General features: G+C 39.1%; 1 protein-coding gene across 3 annotated transcripts; it reads right to left on the bottom strand.

The window, feature by feature from the left end:
• Positions 1-2,299: 2,299 nt before the first annotated feature.
• On the bottom strand, positions 2,300-21,514 carry LOC764558 (zinc finger CCCH domain-containing protein 18). 3 transcript variants are annotated; one of them, XM_030975072.1, is made up of 15 exons: positions 21,388-21,514; positions 19,503-20,344; positions 18,796-19,472; positions 13,929-14,073; positions 13,304-13,422; positions 12,466-12,549; positions 11,620-11,765; positions 10,262-10,388; positions 9,094-9,509; positions 8,243-8,536; positions 7,601-7,808; positions 6,134-7,215; positions 5,407-5,527; positions 4,437-4,524; positions 2,300-3,930 (listed from the first exon to the last, which is right to left on the bottom strand). In XM_030975072.1, exons 2-15 carry the CDS (start codon positions 20,326-20,328, stop codon positions 3,614-3,616), a joined length of 4,650 nt encoding a protein of 1,549 aa, XP_030830932.1. In that variant the 5' UTR covers positions 20,329-20,344; positions 21,388-21,514; the 3' UTR covers positions 2,300-3,613. The 3 variants fall into 3 exon arrangements, with proteins under 3 accessions (XP_030830932.1, XP_030830930.1, XP_030830931.1); XM_030975070.1 differs by having other exon boundaries at positions 18,796-20,344; XM_030975071.1 differs by lacking the exon at positions 21,388-21,514 and adding an exon at positions 21,065-21,190 and having other exon boundaries at positions 18,796-20,344.
• Between the last annotated feature and the right edge of the window lie 226 nt (positions 21,515-21,740).

The following is a 21,740-nucleotide window of genomic DNA, read 5'->3' as shown; positions in this document are numbered from 1 at the left end:
ACAATCTCAGTCAGTATTCAAATTGATGAATATACAATGCAGGTTTCCATCACATCGATGCAATTAACTTGCGACTCATTGCTACTCAATTCTAATGATTCATTACCATATTTTCTATATCACAACAAAAATCAAACTTCACACAAGTGACTGTCTATTAACAAGATATGACATGAGCTGAGCGAAACGATGAAGAACCAAATGAATTAATATCCCTTTGATTCCATGGTATCTCAAAATATACAAATGACAAAGGATTTCTTTAAGATTAAATAAAAAGAAAATGAATTGCAGAATGTTACATTATTGAAGCAAAATTGCAGCCAGATACTGGAACAATTCATTTTTCAATATGTACTTCTTCTTGAAATAATTATGCAATACACCATTCTTCCCTCAAAATGTGCATATGTCAGGGGAAGAATTTATATTTGCTTGCTGTTTTACAAAATTTATTTCTCCTGTGGATTTCTAAACTTATTCTTTCTCTTCACAAAAAGCAGGAATGAAAGGAACTGAATATTTATTTCTAAGCAAATTGTGCACGCAGAAAAGGGACATTTAGTTCACTTCAAAGAATATATCATTCTAAAATAGACGGAAGTTGCAAAAATATTCATGTGAAAACTCCTTGTTTGCTTTACTTCCTGTAAACTTCCTGCTTTCAGTAAACACAACCAACTACATGTACATATAAATTACAGATATTCTACCACAACACATCAGATTTCAGGGTTGTGACTTATGGAAGTGACTGTCTAAAATAAATGCTAACATGATTAAATTATTAATCCAAATCTTCTGAAGAGTAAATACAACATCATGCACTAGTTCATCACACTTTACGCCAGGCAGCCGATTGTGAAACTGCAGCTATCAAGAGGATAAGATATATGTACACATGTTCAACATCTATACTGTTGGCCATAAATGTGGAATAATTTCTTCTTACATCTAAACATGAAGTGATTGTGAGAATGGGATTTATTCTTGATAGATTACATCTTCTCAAAAAATTGTATTGATCCATTTAAAGAGCCATAAATATTGATCGATAACATTCTGAAAAGATCAAGAATAAACCGTACTGTCGCAATTATTTCATGAAAAGAGGTAAGATTGAAAATCATTCCAACTTGATGGGCTACAGTGTATGTTAAAGGTAATACAAAGTTTTGGGAAATTTTGAAAATTGGCTGGATAGTGATTCTTTACAATTTTGATATTTTTGGATGCCCCTGTGGATGTTTTATAAGCACTAGAAAATTTAGCCCGTAAAACACCTCTGCTTTCGAGAAAAATTTACTGGTGCTCCCGGTAAATTTTAATAAATTTCAAATAGCGCCTACGGCCGTACAATGGTAGCTGACACAATGAAAATCTCAGAATATATAGTTTTGATATAAAACGGGAATAGCTAATCGCTCGATTTTAGTCAAGAAACATTGTCTTATAGCTTAATTAATATCTTGACCTTGAGAGGGAGCTATACAACACAGAGAGTTTATTATTTACGACAACGATCACTGAATATTGCAGGATATGCATATGCTTTCAATATGTTCATTAGAACTAAATTCATGACCCCATACCAAAACTTTGTATTACCTTTAATATCAACAATGATGGCCAAAAAGCTCAGAAACAACATAAGCACCTAAAGAAATAGTACATTATTTAAACTTAATACCTCATAGCCACACAATCAGTCATTTACGTTCGTTCTCATAATGCATGATTGCATAGACACTCCCTATGCTTTCACGACCAATATACATGTATGTATTCATGATGTAAACACATTCCAGTCACTCAAAAATATTATTTTAAAAAAAAGAAGAGAACTTAAACGAGCAACATAATGAGAAGCCTATCGAATGTTCAAATTCTATTGAAAAGACTAGAATGTACAGATATCTAAGGAATTACTGTATTTGAGCTTGCAAATCTTCCTGAAAATATCCACAATCACCTCCTTAACACACTGCTACATTGTATTAAACAGTGGATGTTCACTTTTAATTCTGGTACTCAATAAAACCTTTATGGCTATTTTCTATGAGTATTTTTAGTCAGATAGAAAACTTGAGATTTGAGGAATTTAATTGGATAATGAAATAGAATTTTCACAAGTATGCATGTCCCAATAATTCATACATCATGTTATATTAGGAATACAAGTGTGTTCATGTTATCAAGCAGCATTTTCTTTTCAGCCCCAGTCCATTACTGGTGAAGTTCGCATAAAATATCAACTAATTTCCCCTTGTGGTGGAATTGTGTACAAATCTAGATTTTCTGACACAAAGTCAAAGCAATATGCCACTTCCAATAGAGCTTCGATCTGATGCTGTAACTTTTCATGCCAGTCATTAAAAAAAACAGCAACATGGCTATTCCACAACCCAACTATGGATATAAAATACCTTTCTGTTTAAGCATTTTTTTTGGGGGGGGGGAGGAAGGATTGGCTTTGGTAAAAGATATATTTCCTTACAGTGATATTCATGATTTTCCTTTTTTTTCTCAATAAAAACATTTATTGTAGAAATTTCCAGAGTTACACTGCTCTTTGCCGCCCCTGCACCCCCCCCCCCTTTCCCAACTTACGGTAATGTAAGGCAAGGTCCCCCTTTCCCTACAAAATTTACACATATGGCAAATTTAAAATCTGCATGGGGATTCATGAACTCTGCTTACTTATGCCTATAACAAAAATTACAAAGTATACAATAAGTAGGGGAGCACATAAATTTAAATAAGTATTGTAACATTAATCAAATTTGAGGCATTGAAATAGAAATCTGATTATGCTACTAAACAAGACACAGTACATATTATGTAATAGCAAAGCCAAATTAACACACAAACAAATATAGAAGGGAAAAGAAATATTTTACCTCATGTACTTATATTTGTATAGAACACACAAAACCTAGCTTCAATTTAAACCTTAATCCCATCAATATACCAATGCTAAAGGTCATTGTAAATCTTATGTCTTATGTAAATGGTGTATTGTCCTTAGCTTGGCATGTTATACAAATGCAGCAAAAGAGAAACAAGGACGAGGAACTTATTAAGCGCAGTATCAAAACACAATTATGTATTCAAAATGACAGGCTCCATATTGCCAATCGAACTAAGAGTCTAGCAACGCACGAGACACGACCTGCTCCAAGAGCGGACAGTCCTACAAATTTAGTTGCAGAGGGAGGATTTGATAACCTTAACTTATGGATACACACATCAACATGCTCAAACAATAGTTGTGTAATGTTCTTAAATACTTGATGCGATATGCAAGCTACGTGTATACAACCAGAGAAAATATGTGATTGAATTCAACATCTCTATTTAGTGATGCACTTTTTTTGTCTTCTCTTGCATCTCACCAAGTCCAATTAGCTTTGCACATTGAAAATGTTTTCAAGATGAATGACGACTGTTGAGAGCTGTGTGACGCATTCAGAATCCTCCATGTAGGGGTGTAATGAAGATGATCGAAATCGAACACAGAAACAACAGCAGAGAGAAATAGAACAAGAGAGAGAGAGAGAGAGGGAGAGAGGGAGGGAGGGAGAGAGAGAGAGAGAGAGAGAGAGAATGAGCTTCACTTCATCTTGGCTTTCTTCTTCCTGATCAGGTCTTCGACAGCCTGGAGTTGCTTCAGGATCTCCTCTCTCCTGGAGATGGATTCTTTCTTGGGGGCGGCGGCGGGCTTGGGGGCGGGTTTGAGGGCCGGCTTGGGGGCAGGCTTTAGGGCGGGTTTGAGGGCGGGTTTGGAGACCTTCGACGCCGGCTGGGACTTGGAGGACGGTGGGGACGTCGCTCGTTTGCGATCGGAGCTGCTCACCTTGGAAGAGGCTTGCTTGACGTCGGTGGAGGACGTCGCCTGCTGCTTGACAGTGGACGATCCTACCTTGTGATCTGTGAGGAACAGAGGGCGAAAGCATGTGGAAGAGAGAAAGAGCGAGCAAGTGATAGAGAGCATAGAGAGAGGAGAAGGCGAGGGGAAGAGGGGGAGAGAAAGTAAGAAAGGAGGTGAGAAAGAAGGAGCAGGTAGCAGAAAGAAAGCCGTGGGAGAGGGTTTAGATGAAAGAATGAGAGAGAGAGAGAGAGAGAGAGAGAGACAGTGTTAATCTCATACAATTCTTTATAAGAACTTTTCTTCTACTCAAGGGTAGAGGCCTTCAAGGAAATGAAACATCCAATGCCTATGAAGATGATGATGATGATCAGGGTGATATCAAAAATTGAATTCTGTCCCCACCCCCCCCCTCCTTTTTTTTGGGGGGGGGGGGGGTCCATTTTTCCCAAGGATTATTTAATAACCTGGACTGATTTCCATCTTTTCTTACTGCAATTAACAAAGAGCATGTTTTAATTATGATTTCTTTTTTAAAACATATTTCATGATTAGGAATTAGACTTACCTCTCTCAGGTGCTATCTTAGATTTCTTCTCTGGTCTTGTATTGCTTGACGGCTCTCCTGGACGTTTCTTGCTTTCTTCTGTAGTAGGCTGTGGGATGGAGAAACATACACCAAGTATGATTAATTCATTCATATTTTTAGTTCTCACACAATTACCATATACAGTCAAACCTGTCTGTAGTGACCACCCAAGGGAAACACAAAAGTGGCCTTTGTAGACAGGTGGTCTTTGTAGACAGGTTCCTTTAGTACATGTTTCAATGAGAAACCGTTTTCAAGGGAAACAACAAATGTGGCCTTTGTAGACAGGTGGTCACTAAAGCAGGTTTCACTGTATATTTAATATCCTATGTCTGTTTTAAAAATATTATACAAAACAAAATAATATAAGAACGAAAGACCATATACACCTGTTTAAGAAAAATAAATTATAGTGCCCATTTGAGGAAAATAAAAGCCTATTAAAAGCTCATTCAGATATGTAGCGGCAAAACCACAGCAGTCTTTTTATGATGACCTAAAGTATAATACTGTTAAGCCTGCATGACTCAAAGTCGGACAAGTCAAATTTTTTAATCCACTTTTTTGGTTACACTTCCTAAGTAGGACTATTTTTAAGTGGTCCAACACATTAGACTTATGCAGACTTAAACGTATTGTCTTGCAGCATATCAAAGGGTCAAAGCAGTTTTACAAATTAAAAGCATGCACTTTTATATTTTTAGTACCTATGCGGGGGGAGAAGGTGCCCGTGGTATTCCCCCTGCCCCTAAAGTCCCACACGTTCGGTAAACATGTAGGTACCAAGGGTAAACATGTAGGTACCAAGGGTAAACATGTAGGTACCAAGGGTAAACATGTAGGTACCAAGGGTAAACATGTAGGTACCAAGGGTAAACATGTAGGTACCAAGGGTAAACATGTAGGTACCAAGGGTGTTCAACACTGGTGAGAACCCTGAGGAACATACCTTGCTTATCAGGTTGAGTTTGATCTCTTTACGAGCAGCATGCTTTAGAATGCCCTGCTGATTAGAGGAGCTCGGTCGACTGGTGCTAGAGCTAGCCACAGGAGGTCCACGTTCTTTCATCCTGTGAAAATAGTGTGGCATATCAAAGGTAAGATTTCTTGACGATGGATAACTGTTCAAATAATTATTGTTCAGCAATTCTTAGATGCGTTTCAAAGCACACTGTCCCTGAATTAATGATTATACTTTGCTCCAAGATATGCAGCGAAGAGTAAGCACTCTATTAATCAATGGTAAAAAGGATGAATGAACAAATTGTTTGGTAGGGAACAAAATTTGTTTAGGCCTAACATTTTCCATATTTTCAAAATGGATGCCATGGGTCTTGTGGGACCATCAATGAGATATAAAGTTGCCCATGGCAAAGGAATAGAAGGTCGTACCGCGAGAGATCATCTATAAATGCAGAATACTACTTTGAACATGGCATATATGGATCTGACCAAGTAGTAGAATAGGTGCATATGTCTTATGGCTCTACTGCTCAATTACTTATTGTAGCAATAACAACCGTAGAACGTTTTGTAAAACATATATTCGTCTCAATCACTCTGATTAATTCATATATATGACCGAATTCATATAAAGTTCTAAAGAGTGCTGTCTGAGAAACAATATTCATGACTATCTTGAAGAAAAAAAACTGAATAAACTCCCCGATACTTACTTCTGTTCTGATGGCTTTGCTCCAGTCTTTCCTTCTGTCCCCTTTGAGGGTTTTGCCTTTGGCTGCTGCGTGGTAGTGCTGCTGGGTCTCTGAGCCGCCTGTACCTTGGTGCTACTGCTGGGACGCTCTCCTGAAGATGACTTTGACAGAGACTTGCCTACAGGTCCACCTCTGGGCTGCACCTTTCCTGTTGCTGCTGCTGATCTATCAGGGGGAGGTTTACCAACGGGTACCTTGGTAACCTTCTTGGATACTGCTGGGCGGATCGGTTGAGCAGAAGGTTTGGACGTAGGTTTAGCCATCTTGTCTTGCTTTATTAGAGGAGCTCTGGGTTTAATAGAGGAGGATACAGCTGACGATGGTTTGGAAGGCCCTTTAGTACCTTTGGTTCCACGCTTCTGGGCTGGAGGCATCTCTGTGGAACTAGCAGATGATACTGGGCTAGCGAGATTGGCATACATGTTCTCAGAATCTGCACTAGACACAGATGACCTGCTGCTGACAGAACTGCTTCTTGAGCGGGACCGGGAATGCGAGAAGGACCTTGAGCGGCGTGGTGGTGGTCTTCCTGCAGCTAGTCCAGTTCCTGACCTGTCTCCTGCTGGCCTAGTAGCTGCTGACCTAGGAGCTCCTGGCCTAGGAGCCCCTGGCCTAGATGGTGCTTGCCTGGCCGTTTCTGGCCTAGCTTGTCCTGATCGAGGTGGTCCTGATCTATCTGGTCCCGGTCTAGGGTGTCCTGGTCTGGGTTGTCCTGGCCTAACTTGTCCTGGCCGAGGTTGTCCAGGTCGAGGTTGTCCAGGCCGAGTTTGTCCAGGCCGAGGTTGTCCAGGCCGAGGTTGTCCTTGCCTTGGCGCTCCTGGTCTAGACCTGGTCATGGACCTAGACCTAGATCTGGAACAGGAGCGAGAAGATGAGGAGGAGCCGGAGTAGCTCCGAGAGCGGGAGCGAGACCTGGACCGACTATAGCTACTATAGCTAGATCGACTGCTGATGCTGCTTAGACTCTCTGATCTGGATCTGGAGCGCGATCTACGGTTCATTGGCACTGGCTTTGGGAAAGCTGATTTGCCCTTCATTGGTGGCTGTTATATTGAAACGAAAAATAAATAGAAAAGCACATCAATCAAACTCTAAACCTTGTAAGCACTCAATTGCAAGTAACTTATCACACCCCCCCCCCCCCAAACATAAAATAAATAAGGCATTCCATGAAACATTGAGAGTATAACAATGCCAGATATCTTGTCTACCTGCAACATTGTCCCAACGAGTTCATATTCACGGCGGTCATTTTCATCATAATCAATTTCCAGCAACTTTTTGATATGTTAGGCTGGCCTAAAATACTTTACAACTTATAATGATTTCATGATAATAATCATAATTTTTGATCAAAATTAATGAAGAGAATTCACAATGATTGTAAAAGATGTTTCTCAAAACGAAGCCTCACTAAGTGGAGCATACCTGTTTATCAGACATCTTGGTCGGGGAAGTCTTGGGTTGAGGTGCACCAGGACCCACAGGTTTCCTGGCTGATGGCTGCGCACCAGGAGGCCTTCCAACAGATTGCTTGGCTACCACTGGACGTCCAGCCGTTGGTCTGGAACCAGGCGGTCGTCCCTGGGATGGGGCCTGACCTCTCTGCTGCTGGGATTGTGCTGGTTTGGATGATCTGAGGCAAGAAGTGAGACATTAAAAATGTAAATCTTGACAAACACCAAAATTTAGTAAAAAGAGTAATATTTCATTCTCATTTTAGCTTCTCTATTATTACCTCTGACTTTAATATCGAAAAGTAATGCAAAAACTCTTGCTTGCTAATAGTTTTTTTTCACATTATTAAAGAAGGAGTGAGATTTATTTTTGTTGTGTCAATAAAATTCAAGTTTTCAGCCCATTTTTCAAATATCCAGAGATAAATTCTTTTACTGCAACAAATTTTCTACAAATTTTTTCCATTACAAATTGTTTCTAGAAAGGATTTCAAGTCAGAATACTTGAGATGAAAAATGAAATGACTTGCCAGTCATAAGGCACACCTATGATGTTCAACATTTGCAGTAAAAAATCTTTTGATTACATTTCTCAAGCTTCCTACAAACTCACGGTACTGGTTTAGCGGTAGACTTCACAGCAGGCTTTGCCCCTGGTTTGGCTATAGGCTGCGCTGCCCCTGGCTTCGCTACCGGCTTCGCCCCTAACCTTCCCTTGAGTTTAGCTGGTGGTGACCTGCTCCTGCTGCGTGAAGAGAAGCTAGAATAGGACTGGGAGCCAGGAGACTTGGACCTTGACCTTGACCGGGAGGAGCCACTGTAAGAGCTCCTGGAGGAGCTTCTGCTGCGGGAGGAGAACGAGCGGGACCTGGACCGGGAATCTGACCTGGATCTGGATCGAGACGAGCTGGAAAGAAGAAAATGACGGGGAAATACAATGAATCAGGCTTCTAACCATTTATTATTGTGTCCAACCCTTTGTAAATGTCGGAGTAAATAAGCAAAGTCACTGAATCACGAACATCGATTTAGAAAGACCTTGACAACTAAAGCTGAAAATCAAAGCTTGATAAAGCAATTTCGGGTTAAAATATTTAAATTCTCTTCAAATTTTGTATATAAATCTGAAGACTGTTTAATTTGAATTTTTTGGTTGAATCATTTGTCATGATAACATCCATCCTGCCAAGTTTTCCAAACTGCAATGTGGGACAACTGTAATCAATTCCATTAGAGCGAAGTGTATAAAGGCCAGGGGTCCAGAGCCCCCAGAAATTCATGGGTTTTGGCACTTTCAGGAAAGGGTATCTAGAGGCCTAAAAATAAATATTTTTCGTGTTTAATTTTTTTGATGTTTTTTAACAGCATTAAAAAAAAAGATTGGAGAATAGTCCCCCAAAAAGCGAGACACTTGGCAGGTCTGTAGCATCCAGTGATACTAAACAGAACACACATTAAACTTACTATGATCTGTCGCTATACGATGCTGACGAGTTTGATCTTGATCTTGGGCGACGCCCACCTCCAACTGTTGATCTGCCTTTCTTTCCAGGTGACTTGGTCCTTGCCCAAGGATCCTGCCAAGAATCTGGTGCTTTGTCCTTACCAGCCTTCCCAGCCGTGGGACCACCATCTCCCGCCTTGATCCCTGGCTTGTCTCTTCGGGGCAAGTTCCTCATGGCCCCAGGACGCTCATCGCGACGCTTGTCCGCAAGGCCTCCTGGACTTCGCCCGCGACGGAAGGGCGGCTGCTGCTGCTGCTGCTGCTGTGGAGGACGCTGGCCTCGGAACTGTTGCTGGCGGTTGCGGTTGAAGTTGTTCTGCTGCCAGTCGTTGCGTTGTCTACCCTGGTTCATCATCCTCCTTCTAGGGTCATTGAACTATTTCAGGGTGGGGCAAAGAACAGTGATGTAATAAAGGCTTGTATTCCATACATGGAATACTCATAGGGCAGGGGTGATAGTGAGAGATTAAAAAAAAAGTTGTAGAAATCAGAGCGCTCGCAGGAGTTCAAGCAACTCATGAAACCAGATGGAACTTTGACTGCACGCAGTCGAAAATGATGCCTCCGTCATAGAGCAAGTTTACAAACCAAAACAGAAGAAATTTTTCGAATTCAAGTTTCATTCAAGATTACAAGCAATTTCTCATATACATATATGACCCTTTGATCTTTGACCTCATGACCCTAAAATCTACTCAGTTCATTGGCTCTGCAAGATACATATATGATCTAAGTTTGGCAGGAATCCATCAATCGGTTCTTGAGGTAACACGATCACGAGCTGTTTTTGCATATATAATGAGCCCTGTGACCTTTGACCTCGTGACCCCAAAATCTAATCAGTTCATCGGCTCTGCAAGATACATACATGATCAAAGTTTGGCAGGAATCCATCAATCGGTTCTTCAGATAACGCAATCACGAGAACGGGACGTACGGACGGACCCGAAAACATAAAAAAGGCACCTCATCCCCCCTAATTTTAAAGTGGATTTACATCGATCTCAAGGCCTTCCCATTTTTTGAGAAAAAATATTTCAAAAACTCAGGAGAAAAATTAGTTACTGATAAGTATTACAGGAGAGACTAATAGGGCAAGAAAAATGATGACCACAACACCATACTCACATCTTGTTGAACTCTGTAGACCTGTCTGGGAGGGGAGGGTTGTTGCTCCCTAAAGTTGAAGTTCCTCTCATAGTGTTCAGGGGGCATTGGATAGGGGTATTGCTCTGGGGGGTATACATCACCTTGCCTGTAAAACAACAGAATTGCAAAGAGAACAATTATAAAACAAATGGAAGTGAACTTGAATACGGAATTCACATAATCTGCAGATTTCTTTCAATAGCAAGCATGATATATATAAGTTCTGCAGTTTGGGTAAAGATCCAAGAAATGCATAATATGTCTACCTATTGAAAATATCACAAGATCCATCTCCACAGAGAAATATTCACCCTAAAACCAATTAAAAATTTACGCTAACTAAATTTTCCTCCAAAGAGAACTTGAAGATAAAGTTGATTTCTTGTCATGCGATTGCATTGTGAAAGGGGGGGGGGGGCTTCTAAGGCCCCCTCCCCTATGATCTTGGCCGTGAAACGACCTATCGCCGCAAAAATTTGCATGCATGTCAAGTGAAGTGTATAGAATACTATGGTAATTTCAATTTTTTCGAAAAATTCAAATTTGCATATTTATGGTAATTTATGCAAATATGATAATAACATTCACATTTTTATCCATAAATCATATATTCTTCATATTTAAACATTAATTTTCACTACATATGCTATTTAGACCATTTGGGATAATAATACAGCCAAAAAAATTGGAAGAGCCAGGTTATTCCTTATGATATTAAAACCTTACATTATCTATTGTTTTGATAATTTCTTATGTATATCTTTGTTTCTTTAACTTATGTATTTTATTGTTTTTGTTGTTTTATTTCATTTCCAACTATAATTCAACTATTTTTACCCCAAAAAGAACACCTAAGCTATAAACAAGACCAAATAACCAATGTTTTATCTTTTTATTTGGAAAATGAGATTTCCAAATGTTTTGTACACAAATCACAAAAATGAGCGATTTTTGGGCTGACATGCAAAGACAAATGCACACGTGACTTTGTAATGGTAGGTCCGTTTTTCAAACAAATTCTTTCAAAAGATGCGCAAGACTCTAAAGAAAAAAGTCACAAAATTTTCTTGCATTAAAATATTATCGCGAAAATTGTCGAGGGGGGGGGCTTTAGAAGCCCCCCCCCCCGGGCTAGATAGGGTTAAGGCCCTATGAATACTTGTAGGCCATGACCTAAGTGATTGCAAATGACACGTCATCCCAGAAATGACCTGAAAGTTTAGCTCTATCTGAACTTTATAAATACATCAAATGCAAATTCCAAAGAGTCTAGTGTTTGCTAATTCTAATACATTGTATAACTCTTCAAAAAGACCATCTTTGACACAAGAACTTACATGGAAGCGTCATCATTATCGCCTTTTTCTGGGAAGAATTCATTCTCTTTGTCAAAGTCGTTTTCTTCATCAATCATGTCCCCTATGGTCTTCTGTTCTTCAGGAAGAACACCCTTTTCTTTCAGCTCCATGGCCTTCTTACGAAGCTGTCAAGAAAAAGAAAGAAAACCCTCAGTATAAAACATCGCAGATATTATACTCAAATGATACTGTTTACAAAATAACAAAAGAAAAAAAAAGATTAAACATCTTCTTTTTCATTAGCTAAGCCTCGTGGCAATTTGTTCTTTATAAATGTCTCCTGTTCTCCCTTAAAGGCATTGCTTAACAATGTTTCCAGTTTTACAAATCTAAGAAGCATGGCCCTACGTGTATCAGTGTTATCAGCTAATTTCATTAGCTCAGACCAAAAAAAGATCAACAGCTTGTTTTCAAACACCTCTGCAGAAATTTGTTTGCATTTGTTTGCAAGGAATATTAAGTATCACAGGCTATGAATCATACTTGCTGTCTATATAATAATGTGTAACTTCAAGCACAGTTCTTACTGGCATTGTTTTAATTATATAAACTGCCACCCCCCCCCCCCCCTAGATTCTGCATGTTGAAATTGTTTCACATTATGATTACATCTCTTGCAGGTTTGGAGATAGGGGTATCGGCAATAATTAATTATTTCAGTTGCAATGATTTTCTCCTTACTTTTCTTCAGAATCTTACCCCCGTCTTTGAGAAGAAATTTCAATGTGAGAACAAACATCCATTTAACATAGAGCCTCAACCCTTTTCTTTTCTTTTGAGGTAGTATTAAATAATTGTTTAACTTTCTGGACAAAACCTTCTCACCTCTCTGGCGTGTCTAAGACCCCTCTCCCAGGCACTCTCAGGGCGTGGCTCCTCCGGTGGTGGGGGAAGGAACTCTTCTTCTTCCTAGAAAAGGACAATTCATCAACAAAGACAGTATAATGCTATCAGCTATTAGCCACTTCAGAGAAATATGTAGTACTTGTGCAAATGACCCAAAATACCCACAGACCTTAAATTACACATGAGGATGGGTAAGGTTGATGCTTCCCTTTAATTTCTTTAATTAGCAATTTCAAATTACCACCAGCTTATGGAGCATTGTCAAAAGATTTGCTTTATAGGAGTTGTGTCATAATTGCACATTTGTCTTAAATATTACAAAGAGCTCGTACACCTACACATGAACATACAAATACAGAAACAAATAATAAACATTATTATATAAGGCTTCCTAGTAGTACAATAAATCAGTTTATTCAATATCTCTAGTGCAGTACCCGGATGACTGACCAATATTGTTTTCGTATTTCTCAGTCATCCGAGAACTTCAACTATCGATATCGATATCATGGTGATATCACATAAAAACAAAGCCATATTTACAGAGGAATTTCAAATTTCGTTATTTCGCTAGTCAGACTAATATAGATAATAACAATATTGTATGGCTTTGTTTTCTTGTGATACAAGAATATATTGCTCTCGCTAAGATATTAGACTCGTCTGATATTGTCATAGCTCGAGCAATATATTCTTGTATCACACTCAAAGCCATATAAGTACAGCTCACAATCTAGCCATGAACAAGTGAAATACTTGATTATCAAACCACTCAGCAAGGGCAGGACTTCTGAGGTGTTGCGCAGGGATTGCTTACCTCAGGAGGAGGGGGAGGCAGGTCTTCCTTAGGAGGGGGTGAGGGGGGCTCAAGGGGCTGCCCTAGTAACACGGCCTGGGCATTGTGAAGCTCTCTCCTGTCAATTAATGAGTAGTTGCCTATTGGGAGGAGGAAAAAAATGAACAGAAAATATGAAGCCTCTTTGGACCTTGTGGCAGATTAGCTCTGTGCTAAACAAGTAATCAAATAAAGTCTACTACTACTACTACTACTACTACTACTACTACTACTACTAGCTACTACTAGTAGTACTTTTGAAACAGATGAATACATTTCTGACCTCTGTAAAGCAAATTTATATATTTCTTTACATCAGTGGTAACACAGTGTGATACAAAACTGTACCGGAACTAACTTGAGCGGTATTCAGGAGTTAACCATCAGTGCATAACTATTTGCAGAAAGAAAAAGAAAAAATCTAATTTTTCAGGTTTTAGTTAATGATATGTTGTAGTTGGAACAGAAATATCATCACTCAACTCTGACCACCAATGACAAAGATTTCCACTATAAAATTCACTGAAAACCATACTTTTCATATTTATACAAGTTTAATTTGTTTTTTTAAATGGTCGTGATGATAAGATCACAATAATGTACTAACCCTTATCATTGATGCCCGGGTGTATGAAGCGACAGTTATTCCCCCAAAAGCATTGCCCTCTGGTGTAGAATCGACATGTAGGACGAACGTCCGGTTTCTTCTTCTCCACCGGGTCTTTGACCTCTCCTTCTTCCATGTCATCATCCTTGAGAAGAAACAATGAGCAAAGTAATGAACATACTCCATGTATTAGTTCAAAGGATTACAAATATGTACACATGTTCTAGCAATAATAATAATATGAGATTTGTAAGGCACTGAATCCATTTGAAATCAAATGCTAATGGCATACCAGTAATGTTCTGCAATCAATCAGCACTTAAAAATGTCATACATATAACCTGTGTGAAGCTTTGCCAGGGTCTCATATATGCATGGATCTACTGTACTGGCTCAAATTATAAATTGATTATCTAAAAAAAAAAATCCACTTCAGTATACACTGTAATGCACTGTATATAAACATGGAGTCCTGTTTCTTGATTCTAGAAAACATTCCAAGAATAATTAGTACAAATTCTTTGACTACAGTAAAGTTTTTCTCCATGCCCACATGTTTACTCTACCGTATTTGCCGGTGTAAAAGCCACAGTATTTTTGGAAGAGAAAATATCAAAAAGTCGGGTGCGGTCTTTACAAAAAAAGAGTAAAAAAAAAAAAAAAAAAAAGTCAAAACCAGCACAAATTTGCACGTATGGGACTAAAAACCGTAAAATAACAATACCACTATGGTACAGGACATTTCCAAACATCTTACCGACAATTTTATCTTGCATTGTTGACATGAAGACGAAAATAAACGTCCTAACACAACATTTGCCGATAGATCTTGATCTAAGTTCGTGCCAATGCATTGCAAAAGTAAAGGAAGGGACCGTCCAACGGAGCTGCCGCAAACATCCATCCGAAGTAGCCATTTTGTTTTTCCATTTCATGCAGTTTCGCATTACACCGTACATTGTGGTAGGGGTATATCGGACACCAAATCTGCTTGCGATCACTTTTTTAGCTAAATTTCCGGTAAATTATAAGAATATGGATGAATTTGGTATCAGTTTGTAAAAAAAAATAGTGTTTTCGAGAAAATTATGATTATTTTGTTTTGTCCGTTTTTTGTTTTTCCTCTTTGAAATGTCAAAGTTGGGGTACGGCCTATGCGGCGGTGCGGCCTTATCGCCGGCAAATACAGTATTTAAATGGTGTTATTCTGCATTTCTAATATTGAAAAGAAAGTTTACACAACCAATTGATATATTAGACATGAAATTATGCAACTGCAAAACTTAATAATGGGATTAGTAAATACTGGTCAGTTTTGCTTTCCAATATACAAATTGTACATGTACAATGTAGTTCTGTGTTGACACATTTACAATTTTTGTTCATCCCTCACTTATGTGAAACCCTACAATCAAACTTGTACCTGCAGTAAACAGACCATCAACACATACATATAAGAATAACTTTGATTTAAAAGCAATTGTCCCGGACTCACAATGAGATACAGCAAAATTTTAGGAGGAGCAGCAGGACAACCTTGTTTTTGATAACTTTAAAAAAAATGAACCCTCACAAAATGGGCCTGTCCTACTCGAGCCATGTCCAATTTCATGCTGCCTTACAACTTTAGCAAATGGGATAGTTTCAAGACCATAAACAAGGTGATGTTTACAATAACACATCATGCATGTAAGTATTGCTTTTTCACATAGCAAGACAAACAGCTAAATCTTACAGAAAATTTATAAAAAATTTACTGGCATCTTTGAAAGCAGATTCCAAGTTGCCCTGTACATTGGTTTTACAGTAAACGGTGTATAAACCGCCCTCGTGTATTAACCGCACCCCTCTTTTTCGCCCTAAAAAAAAATATATATATACATGTATTATAGTATTAATGACTGCTTTGAGAGAAATAGTTGTTTTTATACGCTCAAGGGAAGGTTAGAATTGTGCTATTGCCCCGAGGCGTGCCGAGGGCAATAGCCCAATTGTAACCTTCCCGAGAGCGTATAAAAACAGCTATTTCTCGAATATTAAAGCAGTCATTAATACTTTTATATGCCGAAAACAAAATAAAAAATAAAAAAAATAAATAAAAAAAAACATTTGTCAAAGATGGGATTCGATCTCTTGCGTACCAAAGGTGATGTAACAAAAACCGCTGCCTTAGACCGCTCGGCTATCGCGCTCTGTTGCCATACATAGCAGTTTTTTCTTATATATACATTAAAATGGATTGAAAACGGCTTCGCGTGGTGGAAGCTTCGCGGCTGCTCCATTAAACAGGCCCTTCTTTTACTTTTGCAATGCATATTGGCACGAATTTAGATCAAGATCTATCGGCAAATGTTGTTTTTTTGTTTTTGGAAGTTTATTTTCGTCTTAATGTCAACAATGCAAGATAAAATTGTCGGTAAGATCGATCGAGATTCAATTGTATTGAAATTACCGACCAATTCCTCGCACACGTACGGTATCCACAATCACTCAGACCATTTTTTAACATGTAAACCTATGGGGTAACCATGGAGACTGACCTATTTTCCCAATAACCATGGTTATTGGGATTTTGAACTGTTTTTTAACCATGGTTACCGGGAATTTTCGGGAACAGTTAAAGTTTATGAATGCAATTTCGACCAATCAGATTGCTGGATTACTTAAGTGAGGTATATAAATATATATATTGCCGACTTTGTCACCAGCAAGCCAGGTCCGTGTTAAAAAAACCCACGCGGGAAGGCCTTTCATTTAAGTGCGAGGTGCAGCTGAATGTGTAAGATCACTAATTTAAATTAAAAATAGTAGAGGACCTAGGATAGAACCTTGTGGTACGCCGTGTCATAGAAGAAAAATTGGAGGAGTTATTATTATAAACTACATATTGAATTCTATCAGAAAGATTACTTTCAAACCAAGATGACAGAAAAATTTGAGTGTTGTTCTAGTTTCCGAGTGGTGAGTCAACACACCGATTACTGAGCTGTGAGACGTTGCCAGGCATAGCGCCAGGTGGAGGGGCATAAATCGAAACTTAAAAAAAAATAATAATAATTTGGTATACCGTGTATAAACTAGGCCTGAGTCATGTCGGGATTTTCATAAACCGGGTCCCGACGGCCTTGTACCGATCGGGACCCGGTGTCCCGAAATCAGCTCGCAGGATTTGTCACTTAAAAAGCGCATATCATCAGTATGTCCCTTAAAAGTGACCTTTTTTATCAATCAAATTAATAAACACATGCATACCTCGGCTCAGATCGGTATATTATTCCATTTGACATTATTTTCATCCATGATTGGCGATGTTTAGTGCCATTTTCGTGCCTCTAAAAATAAAAAAACTGGGGCAGAAATGGAAAGACAACATTCGAGCCGCCATTTTGATTTATGCAGGTTGAATAAATCTGGTCAAAAAATATGAATGTTATAATAATAAAACGGCTTTCTAAAAATTTCTTCTATACAATACACCGATCATATAATATTTTAAAGACAAAATAAATATTTATCTCTTATTTTAAACATCGCATGCTTTTTTTTTAAAGCTGAAAATTACTTGGTAATCAAGAGTTTCGATACGGAGAGCCGTTGCAAGGCAAGTTCAGACTAGTCTCAGAAAAATGCGCAGTGCTCCTCGTAAATAGCTGTAATGCGTGCCAGAACGAACCCAAACAAAGACGTGATCGTAACGAGAAAAAAATCATTAAAAACTACGAGAGCACAATTGGAAAGACAACTACTGCTCAAAATTACCATAATCAGATAGATAACTTGGACAAAGAATTCAATAATCACCCAAGAAATGTCACAGAAATTGTGATAATCGAGGAGTAACTGGGTACATTTTTATCGCAAGGAGCCTGCTGCAAATACTTGAATCCTTTGTTATACTGCTTTTTACCGTAGAGGACGGTATTTGCCTCGTATAGCCTCGTGTTCAATTTAAACACGTGTAATTCAGATATTGCAACAGGCCCTTCCGATAATGATTGAACCTATAGTAACTTCTTAAATATCACTATTTATATGTCTTTTCTTGGACAACTATTGTTTTCTTCCTCCAAGTTATGTATCTGCTTACGATAATTTTGAGTAGTTGTCTTTCCAATTGTGCTCTCGTAGTTTTTAATGATTTTTTTCTCGTTACGGTCACGTCTTTGTTTGGGTTCGTTCTGGCACGCATTACAGCTACCGAGGAGCACTGCGCATTTTTCCGAGACTAGTCTGAACTTGCCTTGCAACGTATCGAAACTTCTTGTGATTACCAAGTAATTTTCAGCTTTTAAAAGAAGCATGCGGTGTTCAAAATCAAAGAAAAAATATATATTTTTGTCTTTTAAAAATTATTCGATCGGTATGTTGTAAAGAAGTACTTTTTAGAAAGCCGTTTTATTATTCAAACATTAATGTTTCTTTCAACCTGATTTATTAATCCTGCCGAGAGACCCGGCCAGTACAGTAGCTAGCTAGCAGCTGGCAACAACAACCCCATGGGCCAGGCGAACTGCCTTGCAATCCATATTTATATCACTTATCAGCCGTTCGGATTGATTGAGGATGAGCTAGAATATGATTATGGTAACCATTAAATACTTAAGTTTTAAGGTGGATTGATTTTAGTGGTGTGCAAAACTGCAATTTCTTTCATATTTTTTTCGGAGCGTCGGTTCTCAAAAAACGAAACCGGGACCCGACGGCAACGGTCGGGTCCCGGTGTGATCGACCGTACCGACTCAAGCCTAGTATAAACCGTACCCCCCAACTTTGAATTTTTCTGGCGGCAAAAAGGTGCGGTTAATACACCGTTAATTACGGTACATTCATCAGACTAAAAATAGCACATCTGAAAAGAAATACTTACATCTAATTCTCCATCTTCTCCTTCGTCTTCCTCTTGACATTCACCATCATCGTCATCTTTCAACTCTCCATCACCTTCAGATTCCACAAGCCCTGCATCTTCCTCTTGCTGATCGTCCACCTTTTCCTCCTCAACCACAGAATCTTTCTTTTCCTCGTCCTCGTCCTCCTCCTCCTCTTCATCTGCTTGCTCCCCCAAAGGTTCCTGGTGATAAGGTTGTGCATGGTCATCGACATCTTCCTCAAAGTCCAGCTCATCACCATGATCCTCTATATGATGCACTTCAACCACTGCTGCAGCTGAACGCTCACGGTACTTTCGGGATGTTTTTAAAGGCTCTGTTGGCACTGTCAAATCTAAATGGTCATCATCATCCTCATAAGCATCACCTCTATGGTGATCTTTATGCACTTCTTGCTCATGATCATCTTGATCAGGCTGAAGTCTATCATCCTCCTTCTGAGTTCTTAAATCAATATCCTCAGTACTTTGGTCACCTCGCTTGTTATCATTACCATCTTCTTCATCACCTGAAAGTTTTGATAACCTACTACTATCATCATCTCCTTCTTGGAATATTTGCTCTCCATCTCGGTATTTCTCTTCTGCTTCTTCATCTTGATGTTCTTGAAAAGATTGTTCTTCATCTTGAAGTTCTTGAGCAGATTGTTCTTCATCTTGAAGTTCTTGAGCAGATTGTTCTTCATCTTGAAGTTCTTGAGCAGATTGTTCTGCACCAGAAGATGTACTAACTCCTGTCCTTTGATCATAAGAATAATCTTCCTGCCCATAGCAAGGCACAGTCGGTGATTTCACTGTTTCATCAAGCTCCTCGCTTGATTCGGCAACATCAGCACTGGAAGTGGGCGCTTCATCGTCTCCTCCCCTATCAAACATGTCAGACTCCTCGTCTCTACTCTCTGAAAACTCCACTCCCTCGCTGTCTTGTGTCATTAAAGGTTCACTTTCATCCGCGCTCTCTGCCGTACTTGTCATTGGACTGGCCGGTGTTGCAAGTTCTACCCCGCTACTCTCCTCCTCTCCTTCTCGCTCTAGTCTTTCGCTCTGTAACCTGACAGAGGACTCAGTCTCTGAGGGAGTAGCATAGTCAAACTCTGCTGCTTCACTCCCACTCTGCGCAGTCCCAGGGCTTTCAGGTGGAGAGCCAGCCGGGCTACGGGGACCCCCTCCTTCTACCCCTTTGCCTCCTGACTCTGAAAATCCACTCATTTGATGGAAGTCTTCATGGCAACTGTAAAACATGTCTCCTTCCCTTGCAGATTTTTCACCAACATCTTCTTGGTATTCGTTCCCTGATGTATAATCCATCTCTTCTTCTTCCTCTAGCTCCTCCTCCTCCTCCTCAGTTCCTTGGACGATTCTTCCGTTCTCTCCATCATCATCAAACTGATGAGCAGTGTTCCTTACTGTCGAAAATCCATCTTCTGGGATACAAGGTTCCATACCGTCCTGCGAGATTCCGTCATCTTCACTTTCAGAATCCATGCTTGTACTGAACTCATTGTCATCCATGATTTCTGGAAGTATTCTGAAGAAGAAAAAGAAGGAAGAAATTAAGAACATTCTTATTTGTACGGCATAAATATGGGTGCTAGTGTAGTTCCGTATCCATTTTTAGCAGTTTCATATCCATTCTTAGCAAAGGAAATTTAGCCCAATTATTTACTAATTTTAATTATAATCATATATCACATTTTTCACCTGAATTTGGATCACATCCAAAATCGGGAAGCCTCCGTTTAAGGCTTTGATGTCGACGTCGTCGCTCAGTAGGCCTACCGTCTCTACGCTATAGCTTTGCAACTCAAACTGAAGCTATCAGTCCAAAATTATGCAAACTTCTTGTATGGTTTATGGTATTACGAGCATGCACGATACCATAACCGATACGAGAAGTTTGCATAATTTTGGACTGAGCTTCAGTCTGAGGTGCGGAGCTATAGCATAGAGACGGTATACTGAGCAAGGACGTCGACATCGAAGCCCTAAACAGAGGTTTCCCGATGTCGGATATGATCCAAATTCAGGTGGAAAATGCAATATATGATTATAATTAAAATTAGTAAAAAAATTGGGCTAAAATTCTTTTGCTAAGAATGGACATTGAACTGTTAAAAAAAAATGGATAGGGAACTAGACTCTACACTAGCGCCTAAATATGAACATGATGAACCATGAATGATCGAATGATCGTCTAATTATGTGAGCAGTGGTTGGACACACAATTCACCACAACGGCAAAACTAACCATGACAATTTCACACCAGCTGCAGCTTCAAAGATCTCATTCTCAGGCTCTGGCAGTGGCAGTTTACATCGTCATTTATCTGATCATGCATGCACTGCCACGGCCACTGATCTGCCTGTTCACACAGCACTGCACGACTCGCAGCGACAATGCACTGCTGCTCCTCTGTGCTATTACTAGGCCCACACCATTTCAATCACACAGGCATTCGCAAACTGCAAAGAGACCGTCGAAAACGTCATCTAAATTCCGGCTTTGTCTACGATCTATGAGAAAATGAGTGCATCAGTTATAAAGAATATTTATCAAATACCATGACTTACAGTATAAGAACTCTCTAAAATCAACGAATAGATGTTAAAAACTAGTCATATTCGTAATTCACATCCTCATCTTGACATTTTGCCTGGCTTTATATTGACTACTCAATGATTCGGCCACAGTTTTTTCGCCCGATACAGAAATCTGGATCGCCCTCCAAGAGATTTGTATGTATATATTTTATATACAAATTTTACATAGATTCAGGTTTCATGAAAATGGGTTGTGCTCATTTTGCAAAAATGTTGAAGAAACTTATTATCAGCATGTATTCTTGAATGTAATACAATAAAGGAAGTCTGGGGGAAATGTGCAGATAGACTTAATTTACCAATTCTGAAGAAATTATCCTGGA

This window comes from Strongylocentrotus purpuratus, unplaced genomic scaffold (genome assembly GCF_000002235.5).
Source record: "Strongylocentrotus purpuratus isolate Spur 01 unplaced genomic scaffold, Spur_5.0 spur5_scaffold_8, whole genome shotgun sequence".
Classification (NCBI taxonomy): domain Eukaryota; kingdom Metazoa; phylum Echinodermata; class Echinoidea; order Camarodonta; family Strongylocentrotidae; genus Strongylocentrotus; species Strongylocentrotus purpuratus.
Note: the sequence above shows the minus strand (reverse complement) of the source record. Positions and strands in the feature narration are given on the sequence as shown.